Genomic DNA, 20,167 nt, shown 5'->3' on the forward strand with positions numbered 1-20,167 from the left:
TACCTGGAGTTACCCTGCAGCCTGGTTCTGGTGGTTGGGCCATGTTTGAACACCTCAGAACACCACAAATCAAACTTTCTTCCAGGAATGAAAATTACTGGGAATCAGAAGTGAAGGGAACTAAAGTTTCCAACAGGAAAGGATGTAAGCAGTTCAACAAGGGCAAGGTGTTGAATGCCTGGAGAGGCTGGAAAGAATGTAGACTTTGATTCCATGTGTGACTGGTGCCAATTGTACCCATGCAATGACAACCACTGTGTTGGTCTCACTTCTGTTTTCTCCCAGAGCTTCTGCACCCTGCTTTAGGTGCTGCTCAAACAAGGACTGACTGGTACCACCACACAACAACAAGATACAACCATGGGAAGAAGGGAATCCCCATCAAAAACCTGCCAGAGGTGTGGTTCAGAGTGGCAAGGCAAGCCTCAAGACACACAGGACACTCTTCTAGCACTAATTTTAGAAGGTTAATAGAGGATGATTATCCCTCCTTACTTTCCCCATCACCATGGATAACAACAACCCAGCAATGCAGGAACACTCACCTCTCCTCCTGTTGCCTTTAAAAGCCTTGAATTTACAGGCCCAAAGGCTACATATTCCCATGGTTTAACCATGACCTGACACTTTCAGAAAAGAGATTTACTAAAAAAAAAAAAAAAAAAAGGAAAAATAATAAAAAAAAATGATAAAAAGGAGGAAAAAACCCCACCAAAAAGCAGCCCAAGCAGGGCTGTGCCTTCCCGCACGAGCACAGCTGCACCCTGGCTCCCCTCACACAGGAAACCCCCCCAAAGGGCCACGCTGGGACGGGGAAGCCGAGTCCTCGTAACCTTTCTTATCAGCAGCTGTTCGGCAGCCCTGCTCTTGTGCTCTTTAAAAGGTGTGAAACAGAAGAGTTTGTGAGCTGGGCTGGCACTGAGAAAGAGAACGAAAGGATATTCGAGGTTCCCCCACCAGCAGTGGACTGAAAACAGGGCCAGCAGCCCCCTCTCTGAGGAGCTCAGGAAACAAAGCAGCCCAAGAGAGATTTTCTCTCACAAGGTGCTGCTCACCCTCGGAGAGCTGAGATGTGTGATCTCTTTAGAGTGATATTTACCGAAAGCATGACCCAGAGAAGGTGCGAAATGAGGCGCTGAGGCCTGTGGGCCTGTCCCACCGCTGCCCTCCACCCTGCACGGCAGCAGGCCGCTGGTTTATCTTACAAATATCACCAAATGTGAGGGCAAGAGGCCTTCCCAGCACAAGGAAAGGGCTGCCCCTTCCTGTGAGGGAATTTGGGGGTGCTCAGTGTGGGCAGGGCAGCAGGGGCACAGCCCAGGGACTCAGAGCACCAGCTGCTCCCCTTGCCTCGGGCTGCTGGAAGGACAACAAGGACCTGGGATGAGGGAGCTGTTGCACAGTTAAAAATTCCTCTCTGCTGTGTGTTTTTAAACTGCCCAGGCTTATCCCAGCCTTTTGCTTTTGGATATTGGCTGAAGAGTGAGACTGAGGGCAAAGAAGCAGATCTTCAGGGCACTTCCAGGAAAAATCTGCTCCCAGAAAATCTGCTCCAGTGCTAGTTTGCCTCCTGAGGGACATGAAGATTATTCACATGACCTAAATCTTGAGCAAGAACTTCTTCAATATGTAACCATTACACTCAGTTTGTCTTCAATGTGAGCATCCCTGAAATCAGAACTGGGGACACGAGGGTGGACATTTTGCCTCAAGTTTGCTTCTATGTGAGAAAAGAGGGTTTTGGAGTCAGTTCTCACCTAAAGATATGAAAGTTTTTTACAGAAGGGGAGTCCCCCCGACCCCAGCCTGACAACAGCCTGTGGGTTTAGCAACAATCTCACTCACAGATACACAAAGAAAGTGTGCAAAGTGTTCTACCCTCGGATTTATGCAGTGAGTATGGTTATTTCCCCCCAACACTGTGAATCACACTTGTAAAAAAGTTTTAGGGTGCTCATTTTCCACCAAATTCTCTGAACCAATAATTTTCTGCTGGTTGGTTGATGAGACATCTATGAGAGGTTCACAAACTTTCAAGTCAACCCTTGTTCCTTCTTTCCAAATTATGACAAGGAGGGACTGATTTAATTATTTTCCCCTGCAGCTCTTCCCCCTCTGCAGCTGAAAGCAAAGCAGTATCTTGTCTGACATCACCAAAAGAGCTGAAATCTCAGCCATAAGGAAGTACAAGGGTAAAACTGCACAGTCCCAAGTGCCGCTGGGATGAACTTTACCCCAAGCCAATTCACCTACTTATGAAATGATACATCCCAGGGAATTGATTCTAATGATAAATCTGCCCTTTGAATATGCTGAGAAACAACATTTCAAAATCTCCAGCTCAGATCTGATCCCATCTCTGGGTCAAAAGACAGCTGAGCAGAGTGCTGGAGTTGAGGTAAGGGCTCGGCTAGAACTACAGGACAGCGTCAAGTGAGAGGGACCCGATGCCTCTGCTCAGGTTGTTTTACTGAGGCAATGCCAGCACATCTGGTTCTCTGACAGCAGGCCTCAAAACAAACCTGATCTGACACTCCAGATAGCTCACACTGCCCCAGCAGGGGCAGGTTTGAGTTAAGGAGATGCTGATAACCTCCACTCAGAATTCCTTATCTTCCACAGACACCTGTGCCCAGCCCCAGAGACAGCAGCCAGCAGCTCCATCCTCCCCCTGCCCTCCCTGAGCCACGTCCTGACCTGACAGGAGACCTCTGCTCCTTTGAATTTGGGCTGTTTTAAACCAGTTGGGAGGGACAAAAATTATATCAGCATCTGCCTTTAGAGCTAATTTCTCATCTCTCAGAAAGCCAGACTTCCACTCAAAGGTGGAGTTGAGGATGAGAAATATTTTCTTTATATGTCAGGATTCCCTGGGCAGGAAAAATGAACCCTCCTCCTTTCTGGGGCACTCTGATCTTTAAGGCCTCTTCCAACCCAGACCAATCTAGGATTATTTTCTCAGTCAACTCTCAGTTACAATAAATGTGAGGATGGTTTTGTCTCTTAAAATCAAATGCTCTTGGGAAAAAAAAATCAGACTTGAGGTATTTAGAAGGTTCACCTGATAATGATCTCAAAGATTTCCTCATTAATAAATGGAAAAGCTTCTTTTTTTTTTTTTGTGACAGATTCCTTCTTATTTTAAAATTTAAAATCCTCAATTATAGAACACAAGACTTAAAACCCTCTCAACTCTATTAAAAAGCATTAATTTAATGCTAAGTAGAAATTATCACATTTTTAAACAGTGCTTCAGCATCCAAAACAAACAAACATGGTGAGGACATTATTGTCTCCATTCCCTTCACAGACACACAAAATTTGAAGCAACTGCTCAAGCCTTGAAATGGTGCTGAAACAGTTTCTTGTGCTCTAATCCTGCAGCTTTTAAACGAACTCATGGTATAAATGATTCCTGCCTGTATCTTGCAGCCCTGGAAGTTCTCTGAGGATGAACATAAATTCAGTTATACCAAATTAAATGGGAACATACATAAGCCACATAACATTTTAATTGGGGGTGATTGTTCACTTTTTTTGGAAGAACTGTGCAATAGCTGAGTCCACAAAGATGATATGACACATCTGCTTTCTCCCTGAAGCTGCCTGCTTTTATTAATTACCCTGAAGAGATATATTTATATTGATGTAGTCAGTGTGTGAACAAAACCTCATGGACAAAAAATGGTTTAATTAAGGGAGGAAAATGTGGTTTATGGGTGCTGAGGAAATCTGGACTTTTTAGTCAGTAAAAGTTTCATAAGTAATTAGATAAAAATAAATCCTAGGCAAATATTTGCACCAAATATGTCTTTGACATTTCATGCGGGACAATCACATGAAAAAAAGTTCCTGACTCAATAATCCATTGGCTGCACCTGGGGGTGAGTTCAGACCACTCCAGCTTTCTCATTCACTTTTCCTCTGCTCTGATTAACAAATCTGCATCTGCTGCCCCAAACTGCTTCCTCCCCACACTCCTGTGTCAGTGTTAACTTCCCAAAATCAGGTAGAGGCAGGCCCAAGCTGTGCCCTCTGCCACTCTACCTCGTGATGCCCAGTACCAGCAGTTACTGCTGGGCTGGGGAAGGAGCAAATGGGAGCAGAGGCTCTGCCAGAGCTTTTCCCTGCCTGTTTCAAGAGCCAGAAGAAGATCCTGCCTGTAAATGGCACAGAAATGCTGGCAAACCACTTTGCAGAGGAACAAACACCACAGCTGGTGACACTCAGCTGTGTACAAAGCACACCTGGCTGTCCCGGCCCGGACCTTCCTCGGTGGCCAACAGCAGACAATGAACACAGTGCTGAAGGGAAGAGTTTCACCCTGTCCCCATCCCAGGGAGGCAGAAAACAAGGCAGGAAAGCCCAGAGCACCTGGAGGGCCCCCGGAGCTGCCCTGCATGCTGCACAACGCACTCTTTGTGGCGGACGATGCTCCTGCAAGAGACGCTGCCTCAGCCCAAAGCCCAGCCAGAGATGGAGATCTCACACACTAATAAATAAAAATAAATATCTGACCTCAAGTAAAGGATCCTTCGTTTGACACTCCTGATAATTTTTTATGCTTAAAGCTCAGTTTTTACTGGATGGGATCCAACCATCCTATGGAAATGGAACAGTCTTTTTCTTTAAGTGAACAAAAGTCCTTTTCTAGTCCTGAGGGCTGGCGAGTTTATCCAAATATTCTCAGTTTACTACTAGCCCCTTTTTAAGCCGATACACTCAATACAAGCACACTTTGTACCTGTGGGGCAGCGCCAGGGCAGAACTGAGCCCGGCGCGGGGCCGGAGACGCCTGGCTGGGAGGGACCACGGGCTGCCCCACAGAGCCCCTGCCCTCCTCATCCTCTCCCTTGTTGTCTTCATCCTCCCCCTGCCCTCCTCATCCTCCCCCCGTCCTCCTCATCCTCCCCCTTTTCCTCTTCCTTCCCCCCTCGCTCTCCTCATCCTTTCCCTTGTCCTTCTCATCTTTGCCCCTGCCCTCCTCATCCTCCTCCTTGTTGTCTTCATCCTCCCCCCTGCCCTCTTCCTCCTTCCCCATTTCCTCTTCATCCTCCTCTTGCTCTCCTCATCCTCCCCCTGTCCTCATCCTCCTCTCCCCTTCTCTTCTTCATCCTCCCCCTGTCCTCATCCTCCTCCCCGGCATGGCTGCCCACATCTGATAGCTCCGCAGAAAGAAACCACAGAGACAGTGCAGCGCCTCCTCCCCTCCTGCCATCTCCCCGGGAAGAATGTTTGGAGATGCTAAATGGGCTTTTCCATGTTTCTCCATCAGTTCTTATTTCTCGTCCAGCCAAGTGAGCAGCTGCCAAGTGCATGAAGTAATGAGAAAGCTTCGGGAGAGGGGCTGACTTCACTCCAGCGGAGCTGCAGAAACACACCCAGCGTGTCCTGGCCTGTCAGCACGGCACTGGACGGGACCTCATTAGCGGATTTTGACTTTCCCAGCCGGAGGAGACGCGTTCCTGGGTTCCACCGTCCCCCTGCCCTGCCTTCCCTTCCCTGTCACACCTTCCTGCATCCTTCCCTGCCCTTCCCTGCCACACCTTCCCACATCCTGCCCCGCACAGCTGGGAAGGTCCCAGCAGAGCATTCTTTGCCCCCAGCTGTGACCTGGGGCTGGTGACAATGACCTCAGTAGCCCTGGAGGCTGCCAGGGATGTGAAGAGGAGGAACAGGCAGGACACAAACCCTCACCTGAAGCTCTGTGACTGTGTGGGGATGCGACTCCAGTGCCCAGAGCACAAAGGCTGTGCTAGGTGAGGTCTGTCATAACCTGCCCCCTCCATCCAGGGAAATGCTTCCCTGGCAGGATGAAAACTCCTCTGTGGAATTACATCCTGGTGAGGGACACAAAGGGACCAGAGCTCTCAGGAGAGGGAAGCACTTGCACATGAAAGGTGTTGGAACGAAGCTGATGGGGCAGTGCTCCCCAGGGAAGAGGCAGAAACTGGAGACAGAGAAGAGAATGAGGGTCTGGAAATTGGGATAACTAGAATTGTCACACCTTGAGAAGACTGAGGGATGGGGTACAAAGACATTCAGCTCAGACACTGAGACATTAACAGCCAAGAGTGATGAGAGGAACAGCAACCAGCAGAGATCACAGAGCTCCTGTCTGTAAACACAGGTCAGATAAATACCCAGACAAACATCTGGAGGTCCTGCACTGGTCTGAGTGGGATTTGAACTGGAAATGGGAGGATTTGTGTGTAGCAGTGAGCAGATGGATAACACCAAGTTGTTACCTAGTGCCCTCTGGAAAGAGCTGTGAACTGCTCTCAGCACTTTGCAAGTGCTGCTATTTGAGGGGGAAAATATTCAGTGGAAATTCCTTCTCTCACTGAATCAGCAGAGGAATCCAACACAGCACATCCAATCCCTTCAACATGTGCTGCCCAGGGATACATTTAAAAAATAATATATTAGGAAGGGTGATTTTATTCGTACAAGCCTTGCCCACGCAGTGAACACCAAAATTTTGGCAGATAAGGGTCCACAAATCTCTTTGCCTTATTAGAATGACTCCTAGTTGAGGAAAGTGAGCCCAGCTTATCCCTGGAGCATGTGCTGCTTTTTGGACAAGAGCTTTGCAATAACACAAGAGAACACAAGAGATCAGGGCTGAGCCCGGTGCTGTAATTTCCATGGGGCCGAGTGCCACAGGTGCACTAATATAGGCATTAGTGAATGATTAGGCCCCATAAAATATATGAATGCTGTTTCTTTAAGAAGCCATAAAATTTTATTGAGGAAAAAATCCATGTGCAAGGCTTTTGGTGCGTTTCATGCGGTCATTCAGAATTTCACTCATTTCTGACAGGACCATGATAATTAAAACTGCGGCCTGGGTCTGGTTTCTATAAAGCCCATCTGGCCTTCCGCGATGGAGACTTTTGGAAGGATGTAATTGCCTGGGCAGCAAATAACTATTTTGCCATCCGCAGTAGTTTAATTTTGTCCCTGCAGCAGGGGAGCGAAGTCACAGGGGCAAAAGATCATTAAGGTCTGTGGGGGAAGAGGGGCTCCCAGAGCCGGGGCTGGCCCGAATTTGTTGAAACGCTTGACACCAATGGGCCCCATTAATGCATGGGTTAGATACAATCTGTGGAAAAGGGTCTATTATAAAGGGATTATTTGGAAGTGTTCTGTAGTTGGGGGTGGGTGTGATTGAAGGACTTAAAACTGTTACATTAACCCTTAGGGCACTCCAGGCAGTAACAAACCTGGCATTAAAGCGCTGGTGTTTGTCACAATTTCTCCACTTCCCTCCTTCCCTGCCACAAGGTCAAAGAGATTAAAAACATCCATAATGCACTCTTCAGAGCTACAAAGATGAAGCTTGTTTTCTGTCCACTTTATGGCTGCTGCAGCCCCTCCACCTCTCCTGCTCCCACCCCAACCACAATCATTAAACAGCAAAACAAACGGCAAAGGACAGAGAGCGGCGATTATTTTATATATACACGGAATATAGGCATGTATTTACTTACACATCAAAAGAAAGCCAGCACAGATGGAGTGGTGACAAGAGAAGCTCTAGAGCTCTGCTTTAAACACCCAAAATATGCCTGTTCGTATTTTGCTTGACTTGAAAACAGAGCTGGAAATTTCAGGCTTGTGAGTCAATACCTTTCCTGGGAAGCTGACTTGTTCTGCCACGTTCCTTTGAATGTCACAGCTCAACAATACTACTCAGGGACTTGATAGACTCTCAAATACTTTCCAGAAATCCAGCTTCATCTGCATTTTAAGCATTTTAGGCATTTGTGTTTTTTTCTGTCTTGTCAGCTGTGCATGTGTGACTCCTCTGGGAGACCAAAATCCAAATTGGGACTTTGTGGGGCTGCGGCTCATGAAGGGATCAAAAATCTGCACCACCAAGGACATCCACTTTAACCAGCACCCAGAACTGCTCAGGTTTGCAGTTTTTACACATATGCACATCCTTTAACTTCCCCCACGTTCCACACAGAGGGATTTCAGCCTTTTATGCAGCAAGTCCCACAGCAAATCCAACCAAAATATGGTTCTGTTTTGCCTGAGGATGAGCTTTGTCCATCATTTAAAAAGGAGGGTCTCAATTAGCTGAATTTGGACATTCTGAGTGTTTTGAAAATTAATTTGTGGGATAAGAGGTGGAAAGTGTCACAAAAAATTATGTAAAGAACAACACACGAGGAAATGAAATATAGCTCAACATGGAAAACCCACTGCTGCTACAACGGGCTGGAATCCTGGAATGCTTGAGCATCACCTCGAGATTCTTGTGTTCTCTTCCTGGCCAAGGTGAGGGATAAGAGAGGAAAGGCCAGAGGAAGCAGACCCAGTCCAGGAGGACCCAGAGATCCATCCTGTCCCTCTGGCTGCAGCTTGTCATTGTGACGAATTATTTACACAGTTGTGTGCCCTAATAACCCCAAAGCCTGCGACCATCGGCCACTGCCAGAGCAATTTTCTCTGGAGTAAGTGACTTCAGTTTATCTTTCTTTTCCAAGGGTTCATCCATTTTATCCGATCTTGTACAGTGCCCAAATCAATCACTTGATTCATGGGCTGTTTGCAAGAATATTGAGAATGTGGGAAAAGCCCCAAGGGCCAGTGAATGTCCCATTTCCCTGGAGTGTGTGCCACACTGCTGTAGGAATGCTTGTGACTGGCTTTCCTTCTCTGGGCAGCTCTGGGAACTCTGAGGGGAAACATGTGCATATGAAGTGTTCTCCAAACCCCACTCAGAACAACAACAGAGATATGGTAGTGCAGAACACACTCTGGAGACAATTATTGAAATTGTGACTCTTCCAGTACAGTAGAAATGTCTGTTTGCTTTGGCATGTCCAGCTCTGCTCACCACAGCAATCAGCGCAGTCAGAAACAATTGACAGCTAAAATGTCTGCTTGGAAGAGCAGAAAGGATTATTAAACTCCATAAATTAGAGGAAAAAAGGGTGTTTAAAACATTTGTATGAGCCCAACCCACAAAGGTTTATCGAGACCAAGTAGTCATGAAAGCAAACCTCTTAATTAACAAACTCCTAGAGCTGCTAATTCTGGTTGGTTTCTTCATCTGCTGCTCCAGTGCTGGGACCTGTTTGATGTGGCGAAGCTGCCCCAGCAGCTCTGAGCCTGCAGGCACAGCACCAAAGGCAGGAACCAGTAGCCTCTCTTGAGCAAAACACTGAAATCAAAGCCTCAGAGCCACTCTGACCTCTAACCAAGCTGTGTTTGGGTATTTGGCAGGGAGACATCACCTCTGAGATGATGATGCCTTGTAGGATGCACAGCCAGGAGGAACCTTGTGCAAGGTGAGCTGCCCACAAATCAACCCCAACTCAAACTTGGTCAACAGCACCAGTAAAAGGACAGAACTCCTGAACTGATATCGGTGCTGACACAGTACCAGAGGAAAGTTTAAATGGGTTAAAACCCAGCTCTTGTATTTTCATCCTGCTCCTGAGGCCGCTGGTGCTTCTCTGGGGAGCCCTGTCTGGCACTCATCACACTGGGTGTTGCAAAAATCTCTTTATTCATGATTTTATTGGGATAAACCAAAGGTAAGTGGAATTTCAGCCAGGCTGTGCAACCACCTCTCATTCCCATCCTTTTTAATGCCAGAGCACCACCCTGTCCTGTCCCATCCAGCCCATCTGCACTGAGCCCACCAAGGCTTGTGATCTTCAACATCTTTATCTTCAAACTAAATATATCTGAATTAATCCACCTCTAAAATTTGTTAGAATCCCCTTTATGCAGTTACTTAGAGCATGAACAGGGTTATTTATCCACATAAAAAAGTAATCTTCTGCTGTGAGTTTGCAGACACCTCCACCGAAGATTTTATTTTCCTATTTTTTATTGAAATCATAACTAGCAACTGGGCTGCTTTTTCTTGGAAATCACATTAAAAATATTTTGTTCTGAAGATGCTGTAGATTCATGAAACCTGCATCTTTTCTAAATCAAGGAGAGTGAAATTCTGCCAGGCGAAGTAGGCGGAAGAGTGCCAAAAACCCTGAAAAGGTCTCTCAGAAGGGAAAAAAAAAGAACCAGAATAAAAGAAGCTGTGAAAGTTTATGAGGATAAACACTGATGACAGGTGGAGTAGAAGCTGAAATCTGAACTCCAAAGTAACTGCAAATAAAGATTTGTTACAGATGGTTTTAATATGACCTAACACTGGGATGCCAGCTACAGCATCACTTTTTCCTGTAGGCTGGACAAAACTAATAATGGAGTTATGGAAACAGGGATGCAGCAGCACAGCCAGTGAGGGCACACGGCCTGCAGGACATCCCCTGTCCCCTCCAGAGGGTGAGATACGGTCAGGAAATAGGTGAGAAAGGGACACAGAGCTGGAAACAGGAACATGTATTTTAAAGAGGGAAAATCACAGAATCCCAAACTGAGGCTGGAAAAGCCCTCCAAGGCCACGGAGTCACAGGTCTGCTCTGCCTAATGCCCACCTTGTCCCCAGCCCAGAGCTCTGAGTGCCACCTCCAAGAATTCCTTGCACGCTTCCAAGGATGGGAACACCAAACCTCCCTGGGCAGCCCCTGCCAAGGCCTGACCACCCTTTCCATGGGGAAATTCCTCCTGGTGTCCAACCTGAGCCTCCCCTGGCCCACCCTGAGGCTGTTCTCTCTCCTCCTGTCCCTGTTCCCTGGGAGAAATCCCTATCCCCCCGGCTGTCCCCTCCTGGCAGGGAGTTGTGCAGAGCCAGAAGGTCCCTCCCGAGCCCCCTTTGCTCCAGGCTGAGCCCCTTCCCAGCTCCCTCAGCCCCTCCTGGGTCTGCAGCCCCTTCCCAGCTCTGTTCCCTTCCATGGGCATGCTCTAGCCCCTTGGTGTCCCTCTTGTCTTGAGGAGCCCAGAGCTGGCCACAGTGCCTGAGGTGCCTCACAAGCACCAGGGGGACAATCCCTGCCCTGGCCCTGCTGGACACTCAGCTTTTGGCACCAGCTGCCAGAGGTCACCCACATCCCTGATAACCCGTGCTGCCGTAACTGGGCCGACACCTGGAGCAGCCTCCCTGGAAGCTGCCAAGAGAGCTGGGGCAGCACAACCTGCCCAGCTCCTCCTGAGCTCCAGATCTTGACAACGCTTCTGGGACAGTGCAAAGAGCTCCTTTCCTCCCTCCTCCAGCGCCCAGCAGCATCACTGGAGATGATGGATGAGGGAAAAGAAGCCCCTCCTCTCATTTCCCCCATAAATTCATTATTTTGGCAGCTGGGCCCTGTCAGATAAGAAAACAAAACCAGATCTTCTTCCGGAGAGCTGTGAAGTTCTTGTGTCTGAGCAGTGACCTCCAGCCTCGTTTCTGCAATCCCTGCATCATTCCAAAAGCAAAATCCAGCTGGAACACGCATGGTTGCTACATCTCTGTCTAGACTTCAAGCATGTAACACACTTGGCAGGTTGGAGCATTCTTGCCGAGATCAATGGCCGCTAACCTGCTGCACCACAACTCCAGGAGGATTTGGGGCTTGTTTTTTTCATTGCATGGTAAATCTGAAATGCAAGTCAGGGTAGGAAATGCTGCTCTGCTGCTATAACTTCCAGTATCAGCTTCTTAATTAAACTGTCATTGTTGCTCCAGTCAGATTTTAGAATGCAAAATAATATTAAAGGAAGAAAAACACTTAGCAAGATTTTCAGAAGTGTCATATGTTGTGATATTTTCAGCCATGTTTACCAGACAGAACTTCATGGGGAAAAAAAGAACTTTAAACCATTACTACCCTGAAATAAATGTATGAACCATTAATGATCACAATAGCCTATTAGCCACTCCAACCAATTAACACAGCTAATGACAGGCCCAAAATGCAAGGAATTTATTCACTTTGCACACTGCAGAGTGTGCAGATATTCTGTTTTACTTTCCCTTGTTTTCTGTGTTCTTCTGATGGGGCAGGATGAGCACAGACCACATAAAGAGTGCATGAAAAACAAGTGAAAACGCTGTATGGAGAAGCTGAAACATCCTGAGCACTGAGACAGGACAAAGGACTCTTCACCCTCATCCCTCCCTCTCAAGATTCTTGCTCAGAATGCCCCAGGATGGATATTTAGGTAAGTTGGCTTGGGAAAATTCCATGTTGGGGGAGAGGAGCCACTAGCAACGGGTGTGTGGCTGCCTTGTCCCACTCCAGCTGCCACTCAGGGCACACATGGAGCCCTGGCCTGGCTGCAAGAACCAGCAGCACCTCCCATTAGCCAGTAAAGCATCCCACATTTACCTAAGAATATGGTAATTGGGAGCTGGAGAGCTTTCCCCATAAATTCCTGGGGCACATGTGAGGGTGCTGGGCTCTTTCCCACGTGGAGGTGCCTGTGGAGCACAGGCTGGCAGGGACGTGCAGTGGGCTTGGTGGGATGCCATAGCTCATAACAGCCAGTGCAGTCATCAATAAACCCAACATCAGCAATCATAAAGTTTTACCACTCACCTTATGTAACTTTTATTTTACACTCGATTAACTTTTATTGCCAGCTCCAAAGAATAAAGGCATTCTTACAGGAGAGAATTAGAAACAGCTTTTTGGGTTTAAAAAAAAAATAAAAAAGTGTATTCTAATATAAGGGGCTGCATTCCCAGGCAGCTTAGGAATATCAGGGGTAAGTGTGGTGTAAAACATGCATGTCTAATTCCCAGCTAACAGAGACAGCCTTACCTTCCTCCAGCCTTGGGCAGTAGCCCCATGCCTTCCCAGCACGCTGTGCCCTGCACTTCCCAGGATCAGATTCAAGGGAGACACCGAAGCAAGAACTCCCCGGGCTGTCTGTGCAGTAACTCAGTGTGACAGCAGCTGATTTAGCAATTCCTGTTTGCCATGGCAGCCAGGAAAGACCCAAACGTTTATTCAGATCCTCAAGGTGGGAGCATCTGAGCTACACACACAGAGCTACTTCCCAGGAATCTGGAGTAGCAAATGCATGAGGAAGACACTCCTTTATTTCCTTTAACTCATTATGCCCATTTTCTGGCACTTTCATGAGCGTCAATCACCAGCAGCCCGCGCTGAATACACCATTGTTTGTTAAACTGGACAGTGCCTGGGCCATCATGCCTGAGAAGTCAGGGGACTGTCTAATGTCTGCTTTTAATATGGGCCAAGTCCTTTTTCCCCCCCTGTTTAGTATGATTTTATACTGGGTGGACACATTTAGGGCCTGAATGGTTTGACAGTAATGATTAATACCCTGCATTAGGAGATTCCAGTGAAAGTATTCAGGAGCACGCTGTGCAGTTTGGTTCTCATCAGATGGTCAGGTCTACAGGCCTATTAAAAACAGCAGGAGAGCTGCAGACTTAATCACAGAGGCTGGGCCCGTGGAGGGAGGAAGAGTGAGACACAAAAAAAGGAGAGAATGAATAGAAGGACAGAGAAGAGGTGCAGGAGAGCTCAGACTAACTCATGCTCACACCAGCCACGAAACCAGGTGAGGGTTTCTTTAAAAGCTCTGTCCAAAAATGTTTCAAATGTAAAAATCTCTTTTCAAAACCAAAGCAAGGAAGGGTGGAAGACTTCACGAGGCAGGAACAGAGTGGAAGGTGAGAATTACTTATGGTTTAATGGCAAAAAATTCCAGAAAGACAAAATAAGACCCAAAGCAGAACAGGTAACACTGGTGCTCCACAGGGCAGCAGGTCCTGTGAAAAAATGCATCAAAATTGTTTTTAGAGTGAAATCAGAGAGAACAAACCACTCAGAGAAAGACATCACAAGTCTTTGCTGCTGCTTTGTGCCTGGTTATTAGTTCATGGAGCCAGAGTCATCTCCAGATAACTGGAAACCTCAAACAAACACAGGCCCAAACAAGATCCCTGGTGACACAGCAGGAATGGGGAGAGCTCTAGGCTCAGAGGGCTGATCCTGACCCTGCACTGCAGGTCAGCCCCTGTCCTGGGTGGACAAAAACCTGCAGGTGATATCTCCATCAAGGTATTGTCAACTGAGTAATCAGATACTGGCTGTCCTCCATGTGAATGAACAGGGGCAGGGGACACTGAAGGACACCCCTGGCTCTGAAGAACCCCCAACAATGTGCTTAGCAAACTCAGTGTTGTGGGGGTATTATTTCCATTTCTCATTTAGGATAAAAGCACAGAGGAAACCCAGAGATGCTGAGGTGTGCACAACAGCTCACCTGGGGGAAGGTGCTCTGTGCAGAGGGTAGGGAGGAGAGGCTGCTACAGCTGTGCCTGGCTTAACTCAGTCCTGGTTTTTGCCCAGATGATGTTCTAAGGCATGGTTTTGCCCAAATGTTGTTCTCTAGGGGGTGAGGAAGCACTGGCTGGCCAAAAACACTTCAGGTGGTGCTGGAGCCCATCTGAGCCCTGGTTCCACTTGCAATTTTTTCCCTCTCACCTTTTCCTGCCCTGTTCAGAGGTTTCAAACATTAACAACCCTCAAAACATTCCCTCAAACCACCATTTTCCCAGCTCTGAGCAGGGAACTTACAAAACACCCTCTACCACAGGAAAAACACCAACCCAACCCCATGGAGATGGTAAATCCACCTCACTGGGAAGTCTGGAACTTCAGCAAGGTATTTATTTATTCCTTCACCCAGCAAACAGCCCCATGGAGCACTAAGCAGCAGATTACATTTTTCACTGTTTCACAAGAAGTATAATATTCCCAATAAAATAAAGCCATCAGCACCAACCAAAATCCCAGGACATTCCATCCAGTCTAATCCCACCCACGCCATCAGTCTATAATTTCCATGAATTTTCACAAAGTCAATATTTGTTTGCGAGGTTTGCACAGCGCTGCATTAAATGCTGGAGAGGTACATTGTGTTCATGTTTCCTGATGGCCACACCCAGCCTTTCTGCCACCACCACCTGGTTGTGGCACCAAAAATATGTTGGATTTTTCACAAAAGTAACACAGCCAAGATCAAATAAATGTGTTACTGATTGTGCCATGAATCCATATGGAAATGCCCCAAAAGTGCTATCAGAAAATTGGATAAAGGAACTCCGTGGAAGTGTTGAACAACAGACAAAGGTTCTTAAGAAGGCTGGAACCTCCCAGCCTACAAACCCAACTTTTTATTATTGAACATAACCAAAAACTTGAAAATGTGGTGACTTCATCTGTTTTAAGCATTTGGTGGAAGTTCAGCTCCTAAAGCCCCAGCCTTGGGGGGATTTCTGGGGCCTCAGTGCTGCTCCTGAGGTTGCAGTGGTTTTGTGGGTAACCCAGGGTTGCTCTGGGCAGGGCTGTCACCTTTCAACAGGCCTGAATTTATATTAAAGCCCAAATCATCATTAAAATCCCAACAACACACAAGTGGCCTATAACAAAGCCCCTGAGGTGTTCAAAGTCTGTAAATCCCCCTTTTTTTGAACGTCTGAATAACAACAAACCCAAAACAATAATTAATTCTTCTCCAATGCACAGACCCAGTTCAGTAACAAGCACTAAAAATACATCTGAACCTTAGAAACAAAAGAGGAGGCACAGAGCACTTTGAAAGTTTGCTCCAATGATTAAATAAATTAGACCTGAGCTGCTAAGAAGGGAAGGACAGAAAGTTCACTACCAGCACGACAAGACGTTGCCAGTTCTTGACTTGTTTACCAAGAGAAAAAAGGGCAAAATCCAGCATATTTCAACAGATTTCCAAATTCCATGCATTTTTTATATTTACGTGACAATATGATTTCCAGCTCTGTGAGATCTTACTTGATTTTTGACACGATGCACAGGGCTCTGGCAGCTGCCACAATACCACTGCTGAGGAGGGAAGGGGCTCAGCCACGCTTCTTCTGTGTGCAGAGGGGCAGTGGCAATCCAAACAGAGCTCTCATTCCCAAATGTCCTAAAAATCTGCTTTTCTCTGCTCCTCTTTGAGCCCTCCAGGACATCTCCTGTGTCACCACCTGGCGATGGTGCTCCCACACTGTCACTGGGATGCACTGGGACCCTCGGGCCAGCCCTTCTCTTCCCCACAGGGGCTGCAGGGAAACTCCTCCCCACTAAAAATGCTGCTCTGGAAACCCAACACTTCTTTTGTGACACACAAGGAATGTCCCCATCATGTTTAGAAGCATCAGTGCCAAAGGTCATTGTCTGTGGACAACTGTTCCCAAATCCGTGCAGTGGCAACAAGGATTTCACTTTTCAGCTGGAGGAGATTTACTCGGAGCTTCCCACTCCTCACAATATTCAGGAGCACACAAAGCTCCTGAAGCCCCACTTTTCCATCTGGTCCAGAGCTATTAATTCAGTATAAGAATTCTCTTCTTAGACACCAAAAGAATGCAGGGCTCCCTGTGACAGCACTTCACTAAGCCCATGAGGAAACTTCATGAACCCCACTGCTTTCCTATAGCTCGGGTCAGTTCAAGGAGCTGCAGAAGGAATGAGTGGTCCCCTTCTGGAAGCATCATCTTTTTTTTTCTTTTTCCCTTTGATTGGGCCCTTGCCTGTGATGGACAGCGAGAGAACACGGGGACAGGACTTCTGAACACCCCACTGCTATCTGCACATTATTTGGATTTGCAGGTTATCAGTGGGGCAGCAACTTCGGCTATGACCTCATTAACTAATGTGGCCACATCAGCACCTCTCCACGGCCTTTATCACTCATCATGTGTCATAAAGCAGCCCGCTGACACCTCCCGGGGAATGCTGGTTGTATCTTATCTCCCGCAGGGGGAGGACCCTCGCTGGGAGACAGAGAGCACGTCTAGGAATGCGCCGAGGAGACACGGCCGCCAGCAGCAGCTGACAGGGGATGATTTCTCAAACAAACACCGAGGGGGAAATTAATGGGCTTTGGTTTGCCACTGACAATGCCGAGCAGAAATACATTAACTCCCGGCTGCTATAATTTAAGAATTATGAGTGTAATTTCAGCCCAAAGCTACTGGGACGCTTCCATCAGCATCCAGCATGCAGCTGCTCTGAGCTCCTATCATCACCGGCACATGAGCGAGGGCCAGGAGCTTTCATTTCCAGCCCTGTTCCTGGTGGCTGGGTGCTGGAACTCCCTTACCACATCTGAAAACCACAACAGCGTTTTCTCTTAATTTCTTCCCGTAAAAATCCTTTGGCATCTCCCAGACTTGGATAGTGGGAGGAAAAGCAGCTCTCTCAGAACAGTGCCCAGCCGGCAGGCAGAGATTGGGGTGATGCCAGGACACCTCACCCTGATTTACCTTGTTAAAGATGGCTTATGAAAGGTGGCTTTTGCCAGGAAAACGCCACCTCTCCCTGGCAGAAGCTGCATGTTCTCTTGATGCCCAAGGAGTACTGGGCACAGCAAGGTTTCACATCCTGAGCAAACACCTTTGGGAGGCTCCCGGGGAACCCTCTCCACACTGCTCTGTTGTTACAACAAAATGCAGTGGGTGTGGATGTTTTAAAGTATGGAAAATCCCCCTTAAAAATTAAAGTGATATTTTAAATGAAAAAAACCCCAAAACCAAACTAAATAAACTGTTGCAATCAGCAACACCCACAATAAACAACCAACCCAACTGGAATGGAAAAATTCCTTGGGCTGCAATTGAAGTGAACAGAACATAACACACACTGGGAGCAAGTTGGTCACTGCTGGTTGAACTGGGAGACGTCAGGTGACTGAAAGAGGTGATGGGAACAGCAAAGCTGATGCATCCTGCCCGCCCTCCCTGGAAACGATCCTGCCATGGGAATGATCCCTGCATGGGAACGATCCTGCATGGGAACAATTCTGCATTGGAAAAATCCTGCATGGGAACAATCCTTCATGGGAATGATCCCTGCATGGGAACAATTCTGCATGGGAACAATCCCTGCATGGGAACAATTCTGCATGGGAACAATCCCTGCATGGGAACAATTCTGCATGGGAACAATCCTTCATGGGAATGATCCCTGCATGGGAACGATCCCTGCATGGGAACGATCCTGCATGGGAACAATCCCTGCATGGCAATGATCCCTGCATGGGAACAATCCCTGCATGGGGACAATCCTGCATGGGAATGATCCCTGCATGGGAACAATCCTGCATGGGGACAATTCTGCATGGGGACAATTCTGCATGGGAATGATCCCTGCATGGGAACGATCCCTGCATGGGAGCAATCCCTGCATGGGAATGATCCCTACATGGGAATGATCCCTACATGGGAACAATCCTGCATGGGAACAATCCCTGCATGGGAACAATCCCTGCATGGGAACAATCCTTCATGGGAACGATCCCTGCATGGGAGCAATCCCTGCATGGGAATGATCCTGCATGGGAACAATCCCTGCATGGGAATGATCCTGCATGGGAATGATCCTGCATGGGAACTATCCCTATGTTCTTCCTGTCCTGGCAGGCAGCTGGCAATCCCACTCTGCTGAGGGCCAGGAAAAGAAAAGAGCATCTTCTGCTCACCAGCATAGGGATGGCAAAGCCCCTGGGCACCTGCCCTGACAGGGAATTGATGCTCTGCCCAACATTGAGAAAGTTCTGGAATGTTTTTTCTTTAATGCCTCACCTGTAGAGTTTGAGTTAATCATCTCTCTGACTGGATTTAGAGCCGTCAGAAGCAGGCAGTGAGGAATAAGCACAGGAGGTGGGTAAGAGCTGAAATTCCCATACTCAGGACTGGAGACTGAACAGGCAGTGCCAGTACGGAACAAATACAGAATAAATCCTGCACTGCACTCCGAGGACAACTCCAGCCACAGCAGGCCTCACACTGTGGCACACATTGCACCAGACAAATGCCACATTTTCCTAAATTTATGCCCTGCCTAAAATTCAAAGCAAGCAAGCAAGCAAACAAACAAGGAAAACCACCCTCCCTGAAATCTGGAATCTTGAATGCTGATGTTGCCAATTCCTTGCAGGGAGCTAAAGGGAAAAGCTGATCACACTGTTGCTGCATAGGGCTGCTGAGATCCACCTGGGGAGCATCTCCTACCAGTGGATATCCTGCCAAAATATCACGGGTGCTTCTCTTCCCACTGTAAGTTCTCTGGGATATTCCAAAGTACTTTTCATCCTGACCCAAATGTTCTCATTTTTTCCGATTGTCTTCTTTTTTTCTCTGCTTTTTAAAAGAGTGTCTTGTTCTCAGTGGCATTTTCCCTTTTGTAACTGATCTATTGGAGTAACTTGGAAAGATCAGCTTGTGGGACCTGAGAAACCCACAACTCCGACAGCCTGGTCCCACCAGCCAAACTCTGAAAAATCACCCTGCCTTCTGTTCTATTTCCTTGTATCCCCAACCTGTTATTGAGTCTGGAGACTAACACAGCCCTCACCATCAACACTGGGATAAAGACTCTTCTCTATGCCTTTTCCAGACTTAAACCCACATCTTTTATTAAACCACATTAACCTAAACATCCTCCCTTTATTCCTCCCCTGCTGGGTAACACCGTGTCAGAACACAAGCTGCCAGGAACACGCCGGGTGCTGCTGGAAGCTGTAAAAGAGGCCGATGAAACACACAGAGCAGAAAACATAAACACATCAGGCTGACGTGTTCTGCGTGGATTAAACTGACCAGGGACATCGTAATGACTTTTCTCAATTGTTATAAACAAAAGCAGAGCCTGATAAACATTTTCCATGCCCGGGCGCTCCAGGAAAAGTCGGTTTTGAAAGCGAAAATGAAATCGCGGCACTCCGAGGAGGTTCCACTTGGGCAGGAACAGCTCAGCTTGTCACAAAGCCCAGATTGTTTCAATCTGCATGTGCTCGATGCTCTGATGGGCTCTAGAGGCAGCATTGACTCATGGATATGCAGGACAGGCCCCAGCTGTCCCAGCATCTACAACTGCTTGTGGTTTCTGGAAGTGGCCACTGATCCCTGTCCTTTGGCTGTGTCACCATTTCCAGCAGTGGCCACTGATCTCTGTCCTTTGGCTGTGTCACCATTTCCAGCAGTGGCCACTGATCCCTGTCCTTTGGCTGTGTCACCATTTCCAGCAGTGGCCACTGATCTCTGTCCTTTGGCTGTGTCACCATTGCCAGCAGTGGCCACTGATCTCTGTCCTTTGGCTGTGTCACCATTTCCAGCAGTGGCCACTGATCTCTGTCCTTTGGCTGTGTCACCAGTGCCAGCAGTGGCCACTGATCTCTGTCCTTTGGCTGTGTCACCATCAATGGCTCCTTTTTGGGAAGCGCTCTGGAACCCCGAGAGATGACACCCACAAATGTG

The 20,167-nt window shown here is 47.6% G+C and overlaps 1 protein-coding gene and 1 long non-coding RNA gene across 6 annotated transcripts in view; one reads left to right on the forward strand and one right to left on the reverse strand.

Annotated features, from left to right (window-relative positions):
• The window catches only part of PRDM16 (PR/SET domain 16), a 285,146-nt gene that overhangs the window by 55,266 nt on the left and 209,713 nt on the right, over positions 1-20,167 (reverse strand). For 3 of the 5 annotated variants that reach the window (XM_086860797.1, XM_086860796.1, XM_086860795.1), the window contains exon 1: positions 1,100-1,379. The exons of the other annotated variants lie outside the window; for them this stretch is intronic. In XM_086860797.1, coding sequence (XP_086716923.1) covers positions 1,100-1,108 — 9 coding nt within the window. In that variant the 5' untranslated portion in view covers positions 1,109-1,379. Of the gene's footprint in view, positions 1-1,099; positions 1,380-20,167 lie in introns of those variants that run through there. 5 annotated transcript variants of the gene reach the window in all.
• LOC147649545 (uncharacterized) lies at positions 1,153-12,651 on the forward strand. The gene is made up of 3 exons (XR_015278781.1): positions 1,153-8,465; positions 9,241-9,305; positions 11,912-12,651. It is a non-coding gene; the product is annotated as an uncharacterized LOC147649545 (long non-coding RNA).

Source organism: Cyanistes caeruleus, chromosome 22 (assembly GCF_971803275.1).
Source record: "Cyanistes caeruleus chromosome 22, bCyaCae1.hap1.1, whole genome shotgun sequence".
Taxonomy (NCBI): domain Eukaryota; kingdom Metazoa; phylum Chordata; class Aves; order Passeriformes; family Paridae; genus Cyanistes; species Cyanistes caeruleus.